At 45.8% G+C, this 17403-nt stretch overlaps 3 protein-coding genes across 3 annotated transcripts; 2 read left to right on the top strand and 1 right to left on the bottom strand.

Annotated features, from left to right (window-relative positions):
* Positions 1–666: 666 nt before the first annotated feature.
* Positions 667–2386, bottom strand: LOC137826689 (UDP-glycosyltransferase 90A1-like). Its single transcript, XM_068632761.1, has one exon. The coding sequence runs from the start codon at positions 2311–2313 to the stop codon at positions 925–927; it is 1389 nt and encodes a 462-aa protein (XP_068488862.1). The 5' UTR covers positions 2314–2386; the 3' UTR covers positions 667–924.
* A 9904-nt stretch (positions 2387–12290) lies between these two features.
* On the top strand, positions 12291–12650 carry LOC137824819 (uncharacterized). The gene has a single exon (XM_068630497.1). It carries the CDS (start codon positions 12291–12293, stop codon positions 12648–12650), a length of 360 nt encoding a protein of 119 aa, XP_068486598.1.
* A 1951-nt stretch (positions 12651–14601) lies between these two features.
* LOC137824818 (uncharacterized) lies at positions 14602–15156 on the top strand. The gene has a single exon (XM_068630496.1). The coding sequence runs from the start codon at positions 14602–14604 to the stop codon at positions 15154–15156; it is 555 nt and encodes a 184-aa protein (XP_068486597.1).
* The last annotated feature ends 2247 nt before the right edge of the window (positions 15157–17403 follow it).

Below are 17403 nucleotides of genomic sequence, written 5' to 3'. Positions count from 1 at the left end.
GAGAGAGAAAGCCACCAGGTATATAAGAGTTCTTAACAGACTTTCTGAGGTACGCACGTTCAGTTCATACACTTTACGCTTGCGAGTGATAGAGCTGATTGTGAGAGAGGATTTGCACGGTTCTCGTTCTTAGTATTTGGTGATACCGTCACTGACTTGAGCGTCGGAGTGCGATCGGCCGCAGCGGCGCCGTGTCGTTTCTTTGCAGGTTCTTGAAGTAGATCCAGGGGAGGAACGAAGGTGATAAGCGGTGCGCACGTCGATCCTTTGACGAGGCATTCTCCAGCGTTCCGGTCAACAGGCAGGATCAAAAAATAATACAGTTATATTTAAAATTTAAATTATATTTATTTATTTTAATTTTATATTATTTTTTTTATAATTAAAATTTTACATTATTTTAATTAATTAAAATATGCACAAAAATAATAATTATTTTTTTACATAAAGGTAAATTTGTAATCTTACGATTTAAATAATTCAAAAATAGTCTTATGGCCATCATATCACTCACATACTTAATAAACTTCTCTCACACATCCACTCTAACATTATCAATCTAATGACTTTCAACTTTTTTCACACTTTCTTTTCAAATCTTCGCACTTTTACTCTTCTACACCCTCAACTTTACACTTTCCACTTTCCAATAAAAACAAAAGATAAAGAATTTTTTTATTTGACACAATAAAAAGTAAAAAAAATAAAGATATATTGACAACCCTAATACAACCAAATTACAGAAATATTATTTTAATATATTTTTATATTATTTAATTATAAATTTTCCTTTTATTATATATATTTATTTTTAATCCCATAATTATATTGTATACCAAGAGTATATTTTTTAAATAAAAACATACCTTTAACAACAATTTATAATAATATAATAATATTTTTAAGCCAGTCTTTATGACAAGCTCATGCCTGATTAAGAAGTGACTCTAACGTCGACGACGATGAACCACCCTCTTGCGTAGCCAATTTGGCCATCTCCGCCAATTCCCTCACTTTTTCTCTTGCTTTTCTCCCCTTCTCCCCTTCCATCATCTCCATCACCGCTTTCTTCAGCCCTTCCCTTTTCACATACCCTCTCACTGAACCATCACATGTTTCCACCCTCAACCCCACCTTCACCTCCTCTTCCACCATTCTCGCATTCAAATACTGCTCTGCCATCATTGGCCATGCCAGAATAGGAACCCCAGCGCACACGCTCTCCAGAACCGAGTTCCACCCACAGTGGCTCACAAACCCTTCCACACTCCCATGCATCAGAATCTCTATCTGATCCACCCACTCTCTCACCACCATCCCTCTTCCCTTCACTCTTTCTTCAAACCCATCAGGAACACCCCACTCCTCCTTTCTCATCACCCACAGGAAACTCACCTCCGATTCTTCCAACCCTAATGCTATCTCTTCCAGTTGCTCAGATGAAATCTCAGCTTGCGACCCAAACGCCACGTACAGAACACGACACTTCTCTTCAAGCTTGTGGTCCAACCACGTCACCCACCTGGGTTTCAGACCTTCATCAGAGTAAACCTTCGGTGTCCATTTAACCAAACAGAGAGGGCCAATGCACCAACTTTTAGGAGAGGAATCCGCGTTCACGTAATCAACAAAGGTAGACTCAAGCTCGTAGAAGCTATTAACCAACATGCCATGACTGCGTTGTGAGGATGATATCGAATTCATGGTGAACGTGTATTCAACACCACTGGGGTGAGGGTTTCTGAAGGTGGGGTCAAAATCTTCTTTGCAGACTCGGATCCACGGGAACCGAGTCAACTCGACTAACTCGTTGTCGGGTTGGGAGCCCTTAAGAATCCCGTTTCTCATTGCTTCAATTAAAACGGCTTTAATATAGCAATTCATGCCGTAGTAGACAAACCTGGGGATTCCAAACGCAGTGGCCGAGTCTAGGGTCCACCAGAGGAAGCCGTCGGTGACCATGAAGTTTACGCGTGGAAGGGTCTGGAGGAGTTGTTCGAACTGCGGTTGCATTGCTGACGTGGCAGTGACGAACTCGTAGAAGAGGGACATGGAGGGAAGCTTGTCCGTGCTCTCAACTCCAACGGGGATGTTTGTGATGGTGGGGAAGGAAAGCGTGACCACGGAGGCGGCGGTTCCCTTTAGGGAATCCGTGATGAAAGGGTGGTTGGCGGGGGTTGTGACGACGGTGACGGATATGGAACGACGGTGGAGGAGATGCGCGAAGTGGAGAAGGGGTATGGTGTGGCCTTTAGACATGAACGGGAAAAGAAGAACGTGGGAAGGTGTGGTTTCTGAAGGAATTAGACCCATTTCTTTTACGGCTTATACTTATCCCTAACTTGTCCAAGCTTATTGGGTAATATGTTGGGGGCAGAAGTCACATGGGACATCTTGTATCAGCTACAACATGTTATTTATAGCCGATAACTAATATTCTCAAATCAAAATCAAAGCATCTTTTTCCTTTGTAAATAATAAGCAAGAATAAAAATGGAACTTTATTTTTCTTTTACTGTCACTTCAAAGTCTAAAATATCTTTATGTCTTTCAGTAGTTATACGTTCACACTCCACTTTTCAAAATATATTTTTCATTTTTTTATTATGAGTAGTTTTATGCCAAGAAATTATAAAATTGAAAATTTCATATATTTTGTATCGTTAAACTTTAATCCTTTTCATTTTTTTCACTAAATTTTTAATTTCACAACTTTTGCAGTATGAAATTTAAAATTATACATATTTTTCATTTTCATTAATTTATTGTCAAATTACTAACATGGAAGATGTAATGAGGTTTTTTGACCATGATGGTTTTTTTTTTTGGTTTTTACCAAAATGGGGTCCGTTTAAAAAAAATTACAAATTTAGGCAAGTTGTGTCAATTCGGCACGACTTCATATGCAGAAATCATTCCAATTAGGCACGACTTCTGCCATGTCATACTGAAGTCGTGCCAACTTGGCACGACTTCTGCCTCGTCATATTGAAGTCGTGTCAACTTGGCATGACTTCTGCCACGTCATATTTTTTATTTTATTGTTTATATATTGGGTAGTAAGTTATGTAATGTTAAAAATTAATTTGATACATAATTTTCTAAGAGTGTTAGTTTTAAGGAACAAAAAATTGAATAATCGTGTATGGATCATGTTTGACGATAATGTAATACAATAACTTGATTATTTGATTAATTAAAAAATGAAGAAAATTGTTATTGAATTTGGAAATAAATAGATAAATGAGAAATTATTGTATTTGGAAAATAAATAGAGAATTATTGTTGTGAATTTGCAAAATAAATAGCTTGAGAAGTAATGATTTTACAGAACACGTAATGATGAAAAGAAATTAATTTTTAACATTACATAACTTACTATCCAATATATAAACAATAAAATAAAAAATTATAACGTGGCAAAAGTCGTGCCAAGTTGGCACGACTTCAGTATGACAGGGCAGAAGTCGTGCCAAGTTGGCATGACTTCAGTATGACAGGGCAGAAGTCGTACCAAGTTGGCACGACTTTAGTATGACATGGCAGAAGTCGTGCCTAATTGGGACGACTTCTGCATATGAAGTCGTCCCAAATAGGCACAACTTGCCTAAATTTGTAATTTTTTTTAAACGGACCCCATTTTGGTAAAAACCAAAAATAATAACCCCATCATGGTCAAAAAACCATGTAATGATGACATGGATAAATATGAGGTGACAGAGTGCTAAATGTTTAACTCGGTGCACGGAGTGAGTAGGTCAGTTCGGCTATTGGGTCCAACATGCGGGTCATGAATTTGGTCCAGTTTTATTGGTAAGCAATTGGGGCACAATTAAAATAATTTTTTCTATACGTTAGTATAAGACTATTAGTTAAGGGTATTTTTGAACCTATGGGTATGTATAGTACATGTGGTGTCTAGGTCAAGTAAATAATTCTTTTAACCTAAGTATGTGTGTTCTAGGTCACATAGTGGTTAAGTAGCATGCATGGTAAAGGATAACGTTGCACCATGAGTAGGGTGTCCACGTAAGCAGAATATCTCCCTGTTGTTGGCGTCTAAGATGGTGTCCTGCTGGCAGGTGGTTGTTCTGTTATTATTTTATGCTCTCCTTAGAGATAAAATTCCTTTCTGTTGTAGCCCCTTGAGAAAAGGCGCCTGTAAACAGAATGTTTTCCTGTTAGGTATGCTTTCAGTTGAGATTAGATTCTCATGAGAGAAAGTTGTTACAAGAGATAAGCTTTAAAAGGGGGTTGAAACCCCAGGTATAGGTACGTTGTTTATAAGACTGAAACTTAATACTTCAAGAATTCTAGTAACCCTTACTGACTTGATCGTTAGAGTGAAATCAACAGGTAGGGCCCCCTCTGTTTTAGCGGAGCCGCGTTCCAGTGCAGCAAGACGTAAAGCAAATTTCAGAAGAGGCAGACCGGGGCTAGAGCTTGTCGCCAAGGCAACCGACGAGGAAATGAATTGGCAAGAACATTTGGCGCCCACCGTGGGCCCCGATAAAACCTGATCCCATCCACAGTTGTGTTTGAGTTTTCTGACCTAATGAGGGACACGAGGCAAGTTCCACTAGGATTTGAACGGAACGATGCCCCCACCCTATAGCAGCTTATGGATACAGTGAAAACTCTCCAAGAAGCCAACGAGCAGTACAAGCGAGAGTTGGAGTGGATCCAACAACAGACTAAAGCCGACCAGGAAAGGCTATTGGTCGAAGCCAAAGCCGAGCAAGAGAGGCTGATGGCAGGGGCAGCAGTTGAAGCAATGGCAGAGGCTAAAGCTACACAGGAAAAGCTTATTCTGGAAGCTCGAGTTGAGTAGCTGATCAGGAAAGGTCAACTGATGGCAGAGATAGATGTTTCGCGAGAAAACAGGGAGGAATTGCGCAAGGCCAACGAGGAATTGCGCAAGAATCTACAACATCTTGATCAACGCTCTACAGCGGAGCGAGGTCCGAGTGTACAACCAAGAGCTCGTCCCAAGCCATTCTCGCAGGCGATCATAGATGCTCTCATACCAGCGAACTACATAACGCCTAAAATCGTTTTCAAAATAGTAGAAAACCCTGAAAACCATCTTACAACTTTCAACGTCCAAATGATTATTTTTGGAGGAACATATGCTATCCATTGCAAAATGTTCATGGGAACGTTCACGAGTACATCCCTACAATGGTTTAGTGGCCTTCCTAACGGCCACATCACCTCCTTCGACCAGTTTTCCGAGTTGTTCAGGGAACAATTCTCTGTCAACCAGGCCCAACCACTGATCTCATTTGATTTCTTCAACGTGAAGTAGAGGCAAGGTGAGTCTCTAAAAATTTATTTGAATAGGTTCTAGGCATTCATAGTGAAGCTCCAGACCCATGACGAGCCCTTGATGGTCAATGCTTTCGGGCAGGGAGTCATGGCAGGTCCATTCAGTGACTCGTTGATCAGGAATTCGGTAGTGACATTTGTCGAGATACGATGTCAGGTTGTCGCCCACATCAGCGCGGAGGAAGTAGTGTATATGAAGCACAACAACACATATCCATGGCAAACCAAGCCTAAGAAGGGTAGCCGAGCTCGACCTGTGAGGATCAACGAAGCCATGACTGAGAAGAGGATGGACGCAAGGCGAGCACCATACCCAACTAGGAAGAACGTGGCCAAGGTGAAGGTACGGGAAGGTTGTCGATTGTTGAGTTTCCTAGACGCGTTCTCGGGGTACAATAAGATCCGTATGCATCTCCGAGATGAGAGTAAGACCGCCTTCATGACCGAGCTCTCCAACTATTGCTACAAGGTCATGCCCTTTAGCCTCAAGAATGCTAGTGCCATCTATTAGAGGTTAATGGATAGAATTCTTGCCCCAATGATTGGCCGAAATGTGCAGGCGTATGTGGACGACATGGTCGTCACTTTAGAAGAGAAGGATTGACACATTGTGATGTGAGTTGATTTTAAGAGTTTTCATTTAGGTGACACTTTACTTTTAGGATTGAGATTTTTAGGCATTTATGAGTGAAACCTTAGGAAAATTCCCACTGGACATTAACTTAATCAAGTGGTTAAGTAGATGTGAATGTGCATTTCTCAAAGGCAAAAGGAAAAGACATTGATAAGATGAACATGATGACAAGAATAGGTGTTGAATTAAGCATGGAAAACATGACTAAATGACAATAGTCGAATGGACATAAAGAAATCAAACAAGAACATATTTATCAATAAAATAGAATGACAAATGGAATGAAAAGATGAAGGAGTAAGGAAGCTTATGAGAATGAAGTTGAGAAAGGGAGCACGCCACTTGGAGGATGAATTTACTCCAAAATAAGTGTTGGAAGTCGCCACTTGAGATCTCTAAAAAACTCACAAGATAAGACTAAAGACTAAGATGAACAAGCCTCACTAGCATCACACACAAATTTGTGCAGAGTAACTTTTCTTCTATTAGTTTCAACTTGGAAATACAATGAGTGAGGTCTCCTATTTATAAGAGGAGGAGCCTTGGAAAACAAGAAGTGAGGGTAAAAAGGGAAGAGGAAAAGTGGTGCGGCCTAGGTCATTGACTAAGGTCAATGTCGCACCATAAGCCTAATCTTCTATAAGATAGGTTAAGCTTCCCACCTTACAAGGCTTCATGAGCCAAAAAACTAGGCACACCCCCATTTGTACTAAAAGACACTTACTCTACTGAAATTATAAATAGGGAAACCAACTAATGCTCAACACCCAGAGTTTGTGCTCTGCTCCTAGTAATCTTCTGAGGTATGGTGGGTGCTGAGGTCATGGGTTGGGCTTGGTCAGTAGACGCCCTCTCTCCTAGGTTCTCATCATGCTCCCCAGGTGGGAGGGAATTTGTCCACGAATTTGGAAGACCTGCAGAGAAAGGAGTCAGATAACTGATATTGAAAGAATGACTACCTAAGTACGTATCAGGCAGATCAAACTCATAGGCATTGTCACTATTCCTCTTGAGGACCTGAAAAGGACTACGTGGCATAAGTTTGGACTTCCTATGAGTAGGGAATCTATCCTTCCACAAGTGAGCCAAACCCAATCCCCAGGTTCAAAGATCAATGCCTTGTGCCCTTTGTTAGCATGCTCAGGATACTTGCCTATCTTCCTTTCAATTTGCAGCTTGATGTGGTGGTGCAAGTCTTTAATAAAAGAAGCTTTTTCAAAACCATCTTTACACAACACCTCACCAAGTACAAGAATAGGAAGGAGGTCAAGAGGTGTGAGGGGATTGAATCCATACACAACCTCAAAAGGGGTGTGGGAGGTAGTAGAATTTACTACTCTATTATAGGCAAACTCAATATGAGGTAGTAAATTTTCCCACACCCTTGGGTTCCCGAAAATAAGGCACCTCAACATTTTGACCCAAAGTTCTATTAACCACTTCTGTTTAACAATCAGTTTGGGGATGGCAAGTAGTAGAAAATAGGAGTTTAGTTCCCAGTTTTCCCCCACAAAGTCCTCCATAAGTGACTTAAGAACTTCGAATCTTTGTCTGATACAATACATCTAGGAAGCCCATGCAATCAAACTACTTCCTTGAAGAAGAGATTTGCAATAAAAGCATCATCTACTTTGTGGCATGGAATAAAGTGAACCATTTTAGAAAATCGATCCACTACACAAAGATAGAATCCATACCCTTGGATGTCTTGGGAAGCCTAAAATAAAATCCATGGAGATGTCTGCCCAAGGCGTAGTTGGGATAGGAAGAGGGGTATATTAGCCATGGGGTTGCACTTTAGACTTAGCCTTCCTACATGCTATGCATTTGTCACAGATGTTATGTATGGATTTGTGCATGTGGGGCCAAAAGAAATTCTCATGCAATGTGTCTAAAGTCTTAGCTACCCCCAAAGTGTCCCATAAGTCCACCCTCATGTGCTTCTCTAACAAGAGATTATCTTAAAGACCCTTGGGGAACACAAAGTCTTTTCCCTTTGAAAAGGAAACCATCATGTATGAAAAAGTCTTTATGTCCTTCTTTTGAGCACTCTTGATAGATGAGAGAGAAATCAAGGTCGTCTTTATAGATTTCCTTTATATAATCTGTATCGACCAGTCCTCGAGCGTCGTTTGACCACTAGTAATTATGGGCCACGTAAGGTGGGTCCCACGAGCGGCATGGGTCAGTGTCTCGCAAGGCACGTGAGAGAAGGTACGGAAGAGTGGTCAGACATCGATCATCAGGATGTGCTGATGTGTCCTCGGCAGTGTAGAGAGGTCGGACATCGGTGACTCGAAGAGCAGAGCTGGGCCACAAGAGGTGGATCCCAGACCACACAACAGTTGTTAGTTAGGGAGAAGCCTAGATCACGAGGGCCAATACGTGTGGTGTGGATGACACGTTCAAGCGTAACACGAGTAAAGAGCAACTGGAAGAGATACGACTTGTGAGGGTCACGTTCCAGGGGTGAGCCGCATGCATGGCACGTGAACAACTAGGGGAATCCCAAGACGGATGGCCCCAGAGATTAGGTGCACAAGTTGGTACACAGGTGGTCATCCCGCCAGAGGTTGCACTCTAGTAAGGGAGCCTTACGCGCTAGATTGCCCTAAGAGTGGGTGATAGCGGCGCTAAGGCACACCCTCAGAAAACCTAATTATGGTTGGCGAAATCAGTGGAAAGCCTAAAGTATATAAAGGATAGTATTAAACCTAAGAAGGTACACACAGTTTTACGCGATTCATACAAAGCTTTACGCTAACACACACACATAGAGCTTTTTCAGCTTACCTTTGGTGTTTCCTAGCCCTATACTGACTTAAGCGTCGGAGTGCAAACGGCCTCTAGGGCGCCCTTTATCCTTATGATTTTAGGTTTTTGATTGAGGAAAGGCACAAACGAAAGCAGGGATACTTGGGCGTGAAGACAATCGAGTCAATCGGTAGGAACATTTGGTGCCCACCGTGGGGCACGATTTAAAACACTGTCCCATTCGCAAGAACAAGAAAGATCAAGAAAGATGAGAAACACGAGGCAAGGATCCGTTTCACTGAATGGTGGCGAAAGCCTCACTCTGCAACATATCATGAAAATGATTCAGGCTCTCCAAGAAACGGTGGCTGCATCAAGAGCGGATCAAGAACGCATCCAGATTGATTTGGCTGCGTCGCTGGCGAGAAATGAGGAATTGCAAAGAGCCAACGAGGAATTACGCAGGGACTTGTGCAATCAGGCAGGGGAACGTGAAGTGGATGATCAAGAACTTACGACGCCACCCAGGGATTTCCCAATGCCATTCTCGTAGGCGATTATGGACGCTGTGATACCAGCCACGTTCGTGGGGCCCAAAGCCACCTTCACGGGGGTGGAGGACCCAGAGGCTCACCTCACGACCTTTCATACGCAGATGATGTTGGTTGGGGGCTCTGACGCCGTGCGATGCAAACTGTTCATGAGCACGTTGGTGGGGATAGCGATGGATTGGTTCATCAGCCTCCTTGATGGTCACGTAACTTCATTCGCGCAACTTTCTAAGCTGTTCAGAGAGCAGTACATCGAAAATTGGGCTCCCCCACCCATATCTTACAATCTCTTTCACGTAAGACAGTACCGAGGAGAGTCCTTGAAGGAATTCCTCAACCGTTTTGGGGCACAGGTGGTGAGGTTGAACACCAAAGATGAGACAATGATGGTGCACGCGTTCAGAAAGGGCATCGTGCCCGGGCCCTTCAATGAGTCGCTCATCAGGAACCGCCCCAAAACTTTCGGCGAGATAAGGCGTCGAGCGGTGGCTCACATTGCTGCGGAGGGAGAAGTCAACGAGAAGCGCACATGCGTTGTTCCTACGCGCCCACGAGCACCAGGTCGACCTCAACCCCTGAAGGTATATGAGGCAACGACAGAGAAGATGGCCTCAGCGAAGCAGCAGCCTTACGCCACCAGGAAGCCCCAAACTAGGGGACGCGCAAGGGAGAATGTGCCACCAAGGCACAACTTCGTGGTGGAACTGAAGGACCTGATCACCGTCCCCAATATAGCGGAGAGATTGAAGATACCCGCTAAGTCCGACAAGAAGTTAGGGCGGGCCTAACAAGAATGCGTGGTGCGAGTTCCACCAAGCGTTTGGCCACCCCATACGCAACTGCTTGGCGTTGGCACACAAGTTAGATGAGCTGGTGAAGAGCAGTTTACTGAATGACTACTTGGTGGAGTCACAGAGAGCCCCGAACGCGACGACGTCATGAGAGGATCAAGGGCACGAGATACCCGTGCATGGCGAGGTCCATACGATCGCGGGGGTTTTTTCAAGAGGAGGGTGCACCGCTTCTCAGTGGAAGAAGTATGCACGAGCAGTGATGTCGGTAGAGGCGCAAGAGGCAGACGACGCCCTTGACGTCGACCTTGTCTTCACCAGGGCCGACAGACGTGATGTTCTGGACGACCTTCAACAAGCTGTAGTTGTCCCCTGACCTGCTAAGGCCTTATATTGGCTGCCTATACGGCTTCACGGGAGACTAGACGGAGGTGCGTGGGCATTTGGAGTTGAGGACCACCTTCACAGATGGTGTCGCGTCTCGTACGGAGAACATCAGGTACCTCGTCGTCAATGCCCCCTCCGCATATAACGTACTTTTGGGTAGACCTACGCTGAACAGGCTGAGGGCGGTGGCGTCGACGAGGCACATGAAGATGAAGCTGCCTAACTTGGGAGGAAAGGTGATTACCATCAAGTCAGATCAGAAGGAGGCCAAGAGATGTTATGAGAACAGCCTCAGGACGAAGAGAGGGGTATTCATGGTTACCACCAGGGCCCCAAGTGAAGAAGGGACCGCCCGAGCAGAGATCGCTCGAGAGAGGCGACCCGAACCAGCAGGGGAAGTCCTAAAGAGGGAGATTGGAGGTAGAACGTTGAAGCTTGGAAAATCAATGAGCCAAGAAGCACAGGACCAGATCGTCGGGGTCATAGCACAACATTTGGATGCCTTCGCATGGTCTGCCTCGGACATACCAGGCATAGATCCAGACTTCCTGTGCCACCGGCTCACCATGTACCCCAAGGTCAGGCCTGTCCGCCAGAGAAGAAGGAAGTTCAACGAAGAGAGGCGACAGGTTAATAAAGAAGAGATGAAGAAGATGATGAGCGCCGGCCACATATGGGAGATCCAGTATCCTGAGTGGTTGGCCAATGTGGTCTTAGTGAAGAAGGCCAACGGGAAATGGAGAATGTGCGTTGACTTCACCGACCTTAACAAAACATGCCCGAAGGATTCCTATTCTCTACCAAGCATCGACGCCTTGGTAGACAGTGCCTCGGGCTGCAAGATGCTCAGTTTCATGGATGCTTTTTCTGGGTACAACCAGATCAAGATGCACCCCAGGGACAAGTGCAAGACAGCGTTCATGACAGAGTTGTCTTGTTACTATTACATCGTGATGCCCTTTGGGCTCAAGAATGCAGGTGCCACCTACCAGAGGCTGATAGACAGAGTGCTCGCGCCCATGATATGGCGAAATGTGCAAGCCTACGTGGACGACATGGTGGTGACCTCGCAGGTGAAAGATCAACATGTGGCTGACTTAGAAGAGCTATTTACAACAATAGCTAAGTACAGGCCGAAGCTGAACCCCAAGAAGTGTGTGTTCGGGGTGGAAGCAGGTAAATTCTTGGGTTTCTTACTCACCGAGCGTGGGATAGAGGCGAACCCCGAGAAGTGCGTTGCAATCCTTGCGATGAGAAGCCCAATCTCAGTAAAGGAGGTGCAATAGTTGACAGGGCAGATGACCGCTCTGTCTAGATTTGTATCAGCTGGAGGAGACAAGGGTCACCCTTACTTCCAGTGTCTGAGGAGGAACAATAGGTTCATCTGGACCAGGGAGTGTGAAGAGGCGTTCCTCAAGCTGAAGGAGTACTTGGCCAGTCCTCCAATGTTGTGCAAACCACAACCAGGTTCTTCACTTCGCCTGTACTTTGTTGTGACGGAGCGGGCAATCAGTTTGGTCCTCGTGCAGCAGCAGGACCAAGTTTAGAAGCCTATATACTTTGTGAGCAAAGTATTGCAAGGGCCTGAGGTGAGGTACCAGGCCCTATAGAAGGAGGCTCTGGTAGTGGTGTTCTCAGCTAGGAGACTTCGCCATTATTTTCAAAGCTTTACAGTGGTGGTGATGACAGACCTGCCTATCGGCAAGGTCCTGCAGAAACCGAATGTGGCGGGAAGGATGGTACGATAGGCAGTGGAACTCTTAGAGTTCGATGTCCAGTACGAGCCCCGAGGTCCTATCAAAGGCCAAGTTTACGCAGATTTCGTGGTAGAGCTCTCTTCGGCAGATGCACACCGAGAGGAAGCCAATTTCTGGTGGGTCCTCTAACCAACAAGGCAGCGAGGCAGGTGTCATCTTGGAGGGACCGAACGAGTTGTTAATCGAGCAGGCCCTACGGTTCGCCTTCAAGGCCAGCAACAATCAGAAGGAGTACGAAGCCCTCATTGCAGGCATGCTGTTGGCAAAGGAGATGGGAGCGCAAAGTCTGTTGGCAAACAACGACTCCTTATTAGTCACAGGTCAGGTGACTGGGGAATACCAGGTCAAGGACCCCCAGATGGCCACGTACCTAGGGTACGTCCAGGTTCTGAAGGGGTCATTCACGGTGTTCGAGCTGGTGCATGTCCTTAGAGAGCAGAATGTCTGAGCTGACTTGCTAGCTAAGCTCGCTAGTTCAGGCAAGGGGGGCAAGCAGAGGATGGTCATACAGGAAACCCTGAAGACACATCAAACGCTCACCGTAGATAATTGGTAGGGGTGCACCAGGTCAGCACGACGAGAGGAGGGGCGAGGAGTCATCAGTCACTGACCCAGGAAACACTGCAAACTCCCAAGGTAAGCATATATCCAATCCTGGGGGAGCAATCAATGCAGATCTGCCTGGTCGAAGGGGGAGAGACATGGATGATGCCCTACAAGCGCTACCTGGCTGATGGGATACTCCCATTGGAACCCATAGAATCCAGGAAAGTCAAGAAAAATTCTACAAGTACACTATCATTGACGGAGAGCTGTTCAGACATGGGTTCACCCATCCAATCTTGGTATGTGTAAGCGGAGACCAATGCGTGCGAATAATGACAGAGCTCCACGAAGGAATATGTGGGAGTCACATCAGTGGGTGATCTCTAGCATCAAAAGCCATTCATGCGGGATACTCTTTGATGGAGATCAAGCTCAAGTGGACATGGAGGCCAATCATCAAGAACAAGAAGAGGTTGAGGCTCAAATGGAGGACGCTCATGGAGTTCAAGCTCCACCTCAAAGGCTTACAAGGAGCATGTTCAAGGCTTTAGGAGCTAATGGACGTTTGTTTTCTCTTTTTGTAATTTCTTTGTTTGAAGGTGCTTAGAGGGAAACATTAGAAACCTCTTTTGTTAAAGCATCTTTAGGTCTTTAGTTTAGGAGTCTTAGGGGGGTGTGCATTTAGTAGAGAGGTGTAGGAGTAATAGGGAGGTGCCAAAGTGAGAGAGGAAGTCACACCTTCCTCATGCTTGGCGCCACTTTCATGTAATTTGGGGGGAATTTTGAATTTAATTAGCTTTGCATTTCAGCACCTCTAGGCTATAAATAAAGGTGCTTAGCTTGTACAATTCAGATTGGAAATTTGTATTAGTGAAACTCTACTCAATTTGAGAGAGAATTGGAAAGCTTTGTGCCTTCCTCATTTAGTCTTATCTTGAGAGTTCTTTGGTTACCTCAAGTGGCGGCATAGCACACTCATCTTGGAGTCTCCATCCTCTAAGTGGCGTGATCATCCAACCAATCCTCCATCTTCATGAGCTTTCTCTTCTCCTTCCTTCCTTCTCTTTTTATGTTCATGTCTTAGCTTGTTTCCTTTGCTTTTTCAATTCGGTTTTCTAGCTTCTATTGCTTTTTGCTTCGGTCATTTACTTTCTGCCGTTCATCTTTGATTTTTCTTCATTTCTAGCTTAATTTTTCGGTGCAATTCTGTTCTTATGCATTTTGTTCGGTGCTTTTGCCTTTTCATTCAATTTGTTTGGTTCAATTTGACAATACATGGAACTTCCATATGAGTTTGGGTTTTGGTACTAGTCTTGGTGAGTTCTTGAACATAGAACCTTGATCCAATTCTATCATAAAGTGCCTATCTCATATCCAACTCAAGATGATTCCTAAGAATGTCAAGAATCAATCATATTGTGCTATTGGAATCACATCACTATTGGCCAACAGTAAGGGAAGACTGCACGAGGTACGCACAGCAGTGCAAGCAGTGTCAGCAACACGCTGACTGGCACAAGGTGCCGCCAGAGGAGATCAAGTTGATTTACAGCCCTTGGCCTTTCCATACATGGGGAATCGATATCCTAGAACCCTTTCCTTTGGCGATAAGACAAATGAAGTACCTCGTGGTTGCCATAGAGTACTTCACGAAATGGATCGAGGCTGAGCCCGTGGCCCATATCACACCCCACAAGATCACGCACTTCGTATGGAAGAGCATAGTGTGCCGCTTCGGGGTACCAAAGCGCTTGGTGTCTGATAATGGCATGCAGTTTGCAAGCCAACAACTGGGTAAGCTATGCTCAGAGGTTGGAATAAAAAAGGTGTTCGCATCAGTCGAGCACCCCTAGATGAATGGGCAGGTCGAGTCTGCCAACAGAGTCCTGCTCAGAGGTTTGAAGAGAAGGCTTGAGAAGGCCAAAGTAACCTGGGCAGAGGAGGTCCCTAGAATAGTGTGGGCTTACCACACCACTCCCCAGTCCACCACTAGAGAGACACCCTTCAACTTGGTGTATGGGTCAGACGCGATGATTCCAGTGGAGATCCAGGTGAGCTCGCCACGCTTCCAGAACTTCGTGGCTGAAGAGTCCAACGAAGAGAGAAAGGTGAACCTGGAACTACTGGATGAAGTCAGGGAGGAAACAAGAATTAAAGCTGAAGCATTTAAGAGAAGGGTGGAGTACAAGCACGACTCGAAGCTGAAGCCTCGCCAGTTCCAGGTTGTTGACCTAGTGATGCGGAAGGCCCACCCATATCAGCTAGAGAACAAGCTATCCCCCAAGTGGACTGGTCCTTTCAGAGTGTCAGAGGCCCTTGGGAATGGAGCATATAGGCTTGAGACGCTGGAGGGAGGCACGATTCCTCGTACATGGAATGCGACCAATCTCAAGTTTTATTTCAGTTGAACAGTAACATTGTACATTGTTCTTAGGGGACGCTCTTTTTCCTGTATAAGGGTTTTTTAACGAGGTCACCCAATAAATTTCGATTGAAGTATATTCTCAAATTTTTGTACAATGCAGTCACGAACTGTTCCCTTGTGTTAGAGGTCTCGATTGCGGGAAAGGTAGGTTCGTAGAGAACACCTCCCTCCTCGAGTGAGAACGCCAAGGTTGAACGAAATGTTTCACCAGTTAAATCCTCCTTCGCCTTTGAGCGAAGGTAAGGTCAGTTACGAACTGTTCCCTTGCGTTAGAGGTCTCGAGTACGAGAAAGGTAGGTTCGTAGAGAACACCTCCCCCCTCGAGTGAGAACGCCAAGGTTGAACGAAATGTTTCACCAGTTAAATCCTCCTCGCCTTTGAGCGAAGACGAGGTCAGTTACGAATCGTTCGCTTGGGTTAGAGGTCTCGGGGTGGGAAAGGTATGTTCGTAAAGAACATCTCCCCCCTCGAGTGAGAACACCAAGAATGAACAAGTATGGTTCACCAGAGAAATCCTCCTTCGCCTTTGAGCGAAGATGAGGTCAGATACGAGCCGTCTCCTTGTGTTAGAGGTCTCGAATGCGGAAGAGGTAGGTTCGCAGAGAACGCCTCCCCCTCGAGTGAGAAAGCTAAGGCAGAGAGAAATGGTTCATCGGAGAAATCCTCTTTCAGGAGGTCAGTCACAAGCTTTCCCTTGGGTTAGAAGTCTTGGGAGAGGGAGGGGTAGGTTTGCAGAGAACACCTCCCCCTCGAGTGAAAACACCAAGGTTAAGCAGCACGGTTTATAGTTAAACCCTCCCCTGACTTTAAGCAAGGACGAGGTCAGTTCAGGTTAGTATGCATACCTCCGCTACCTAATGAAGAGTATACAGTAGAATGGGGCAGGGAAGCGTGCTACCTAAGGTTCAAGTGTTAGTCAATGGCGTTGTGAGAAGCATCAGCACGAGGTATAACGGTTAACAGTCGAAGACAAAGAACGCAAGGTAAAGCAAGTTATGCACAGCGTTCAAACAAAACAAGATCGAGAAAGTTAAAGCAGTTGAAGATTTAAAGCAGGTAAACAACTCAGATAGTTGAAAGAGAACAAGACGCTTATAAATATAAAAAAGTATTGTTTGTTTGGAGACAAAGTACAAGCTAGGATGGTGGAGCCCTTGGCACGATCTGCCCATCCACGACGTGGTCGCGAAGGGCGAGGCGTCCATCTCAGGATGTGCGCAGGCAACCTGAGCAAGGGCGTCCTCGAACCCTGCGACGTACGCGTCGGCAGCGTCTTCAATAAGCTCCGCCTCGGTTTTCTTGAATTTCTGAGCCTGTTGAGTGAGCTCAGCCACCGCGCGACCAAGCTGCACTTCCTGATTTGTGGCCCTCTCTTCAAGTTTAGCCATCTTGGCATTAGTTGTCTCGGCTTCGTTCTCCAGCTCCACCACCTTGGTACGCAAGGGCAGGACCCTTGACTCTAGATTTGTATACTCTTGACCTTTGTCAAAGAGTCTCTTCTTGGTCTCCTTCTCGGACTAGCGGAGACTGCTTAACTCTTGATCCAACGCAGTTTCCCGATTGGTGAAGATCAGGACCAGCTGGGCTAGTTCCTCTTTCTTCTTCTCCTCCGCCAGTACCAAGTCTTCCTTGGCCTTTGCCAGCTCTTCCTTGGCTTTAGCCTCCACTAGGGCCACTTGCTCCTTGACCCTCACCTCAGTCCTGCTTATGTGGGCGTTGGATTGAGCGAGAACTTCGTCGAAGCTGAGACCCAGCCTTGCCCTTGCAGCGTCTTCATCCAGGTGTTCCGCTGCCCCTCTTTGGAAACCCTTGAGGGCGTGTTGAAGGACAACGGGCAGCTCAGGCGCAGAACGAGTTTGCTCAGAAGTAGGGGCGTTTTTGTCGCCACCTTCGAGCGGGAGGAGGCCGTGGGGAGACGAGGTGCTTGGTGGGTGCTCTCTGAATGAGGAGGGGCGGCCATGGGTAGAAGAGTGGGAAGGCGTCGCCACGAGTTTCCTTCTCCTCTTGAAGACCACCCCTTCCCCGGTGTCCTCATTGTCACCAGACTCTATCGCCACCACACTCTTGGCAAGAGGAGCTCGCATGGGCAAAGTTTGGACACAGGCAGGGGAAGCAGCAGCAGTGGAAGCAACAGGGGTTGGAGTGGACGAAGCAGGGACCGCAGCAAGGGGAACCGCGGCAAGAGGAACGCGGCAGTAGGGGGTGAGGGGTTTAAGCATCCAGCGTCGCC

The sequence above is a fragment of the Phaseolus vulgaris genome, chromosome 8 (genome assembly GCF_000499845.2).
Source record: "Phaseolus vulgaris cultivar G19833 chromosome 8, P. vulgaris v2.0, whole genome shotgun sequence".
Lineage (NCBI taxonomy): Eukaryota > Viridiplantae > Streptophyta > Magnoliopsida > Fabales > Fabaceae > Phaseolus > Phaseolus vulgaris.
Note: the sequence above shows the minus strand (reverse complement) of the source record. Positions and strands in the feature narration are given on the sequence as shown.

What these genes read in the sequence shown, in the direction of transcription:
- LOC137824818 (XM_068630496.1), top strand. Translation starts at nt 14,602, where the DNA reads ATGAATGGGCAGGTCGAGTCTGCCAACAGAGTCCTGCTCAGAGGTTTG.
- LOC137824819 (XM_068630497.1), top strand. Translation starts at nt 12,291, where the DNA reads ATGCACACCGAGAGGAAGCCAATTTCTGGTGGGTCCTCTAACCAACAA.
- LOC137826689 (XM_068632761.1), bottom strand. Translation starts at nt 2,313, where the DNA reads ATGGGTCTAATTCCTTCAGAAACCACACCTTCCCACGTTCTTCTTTTC.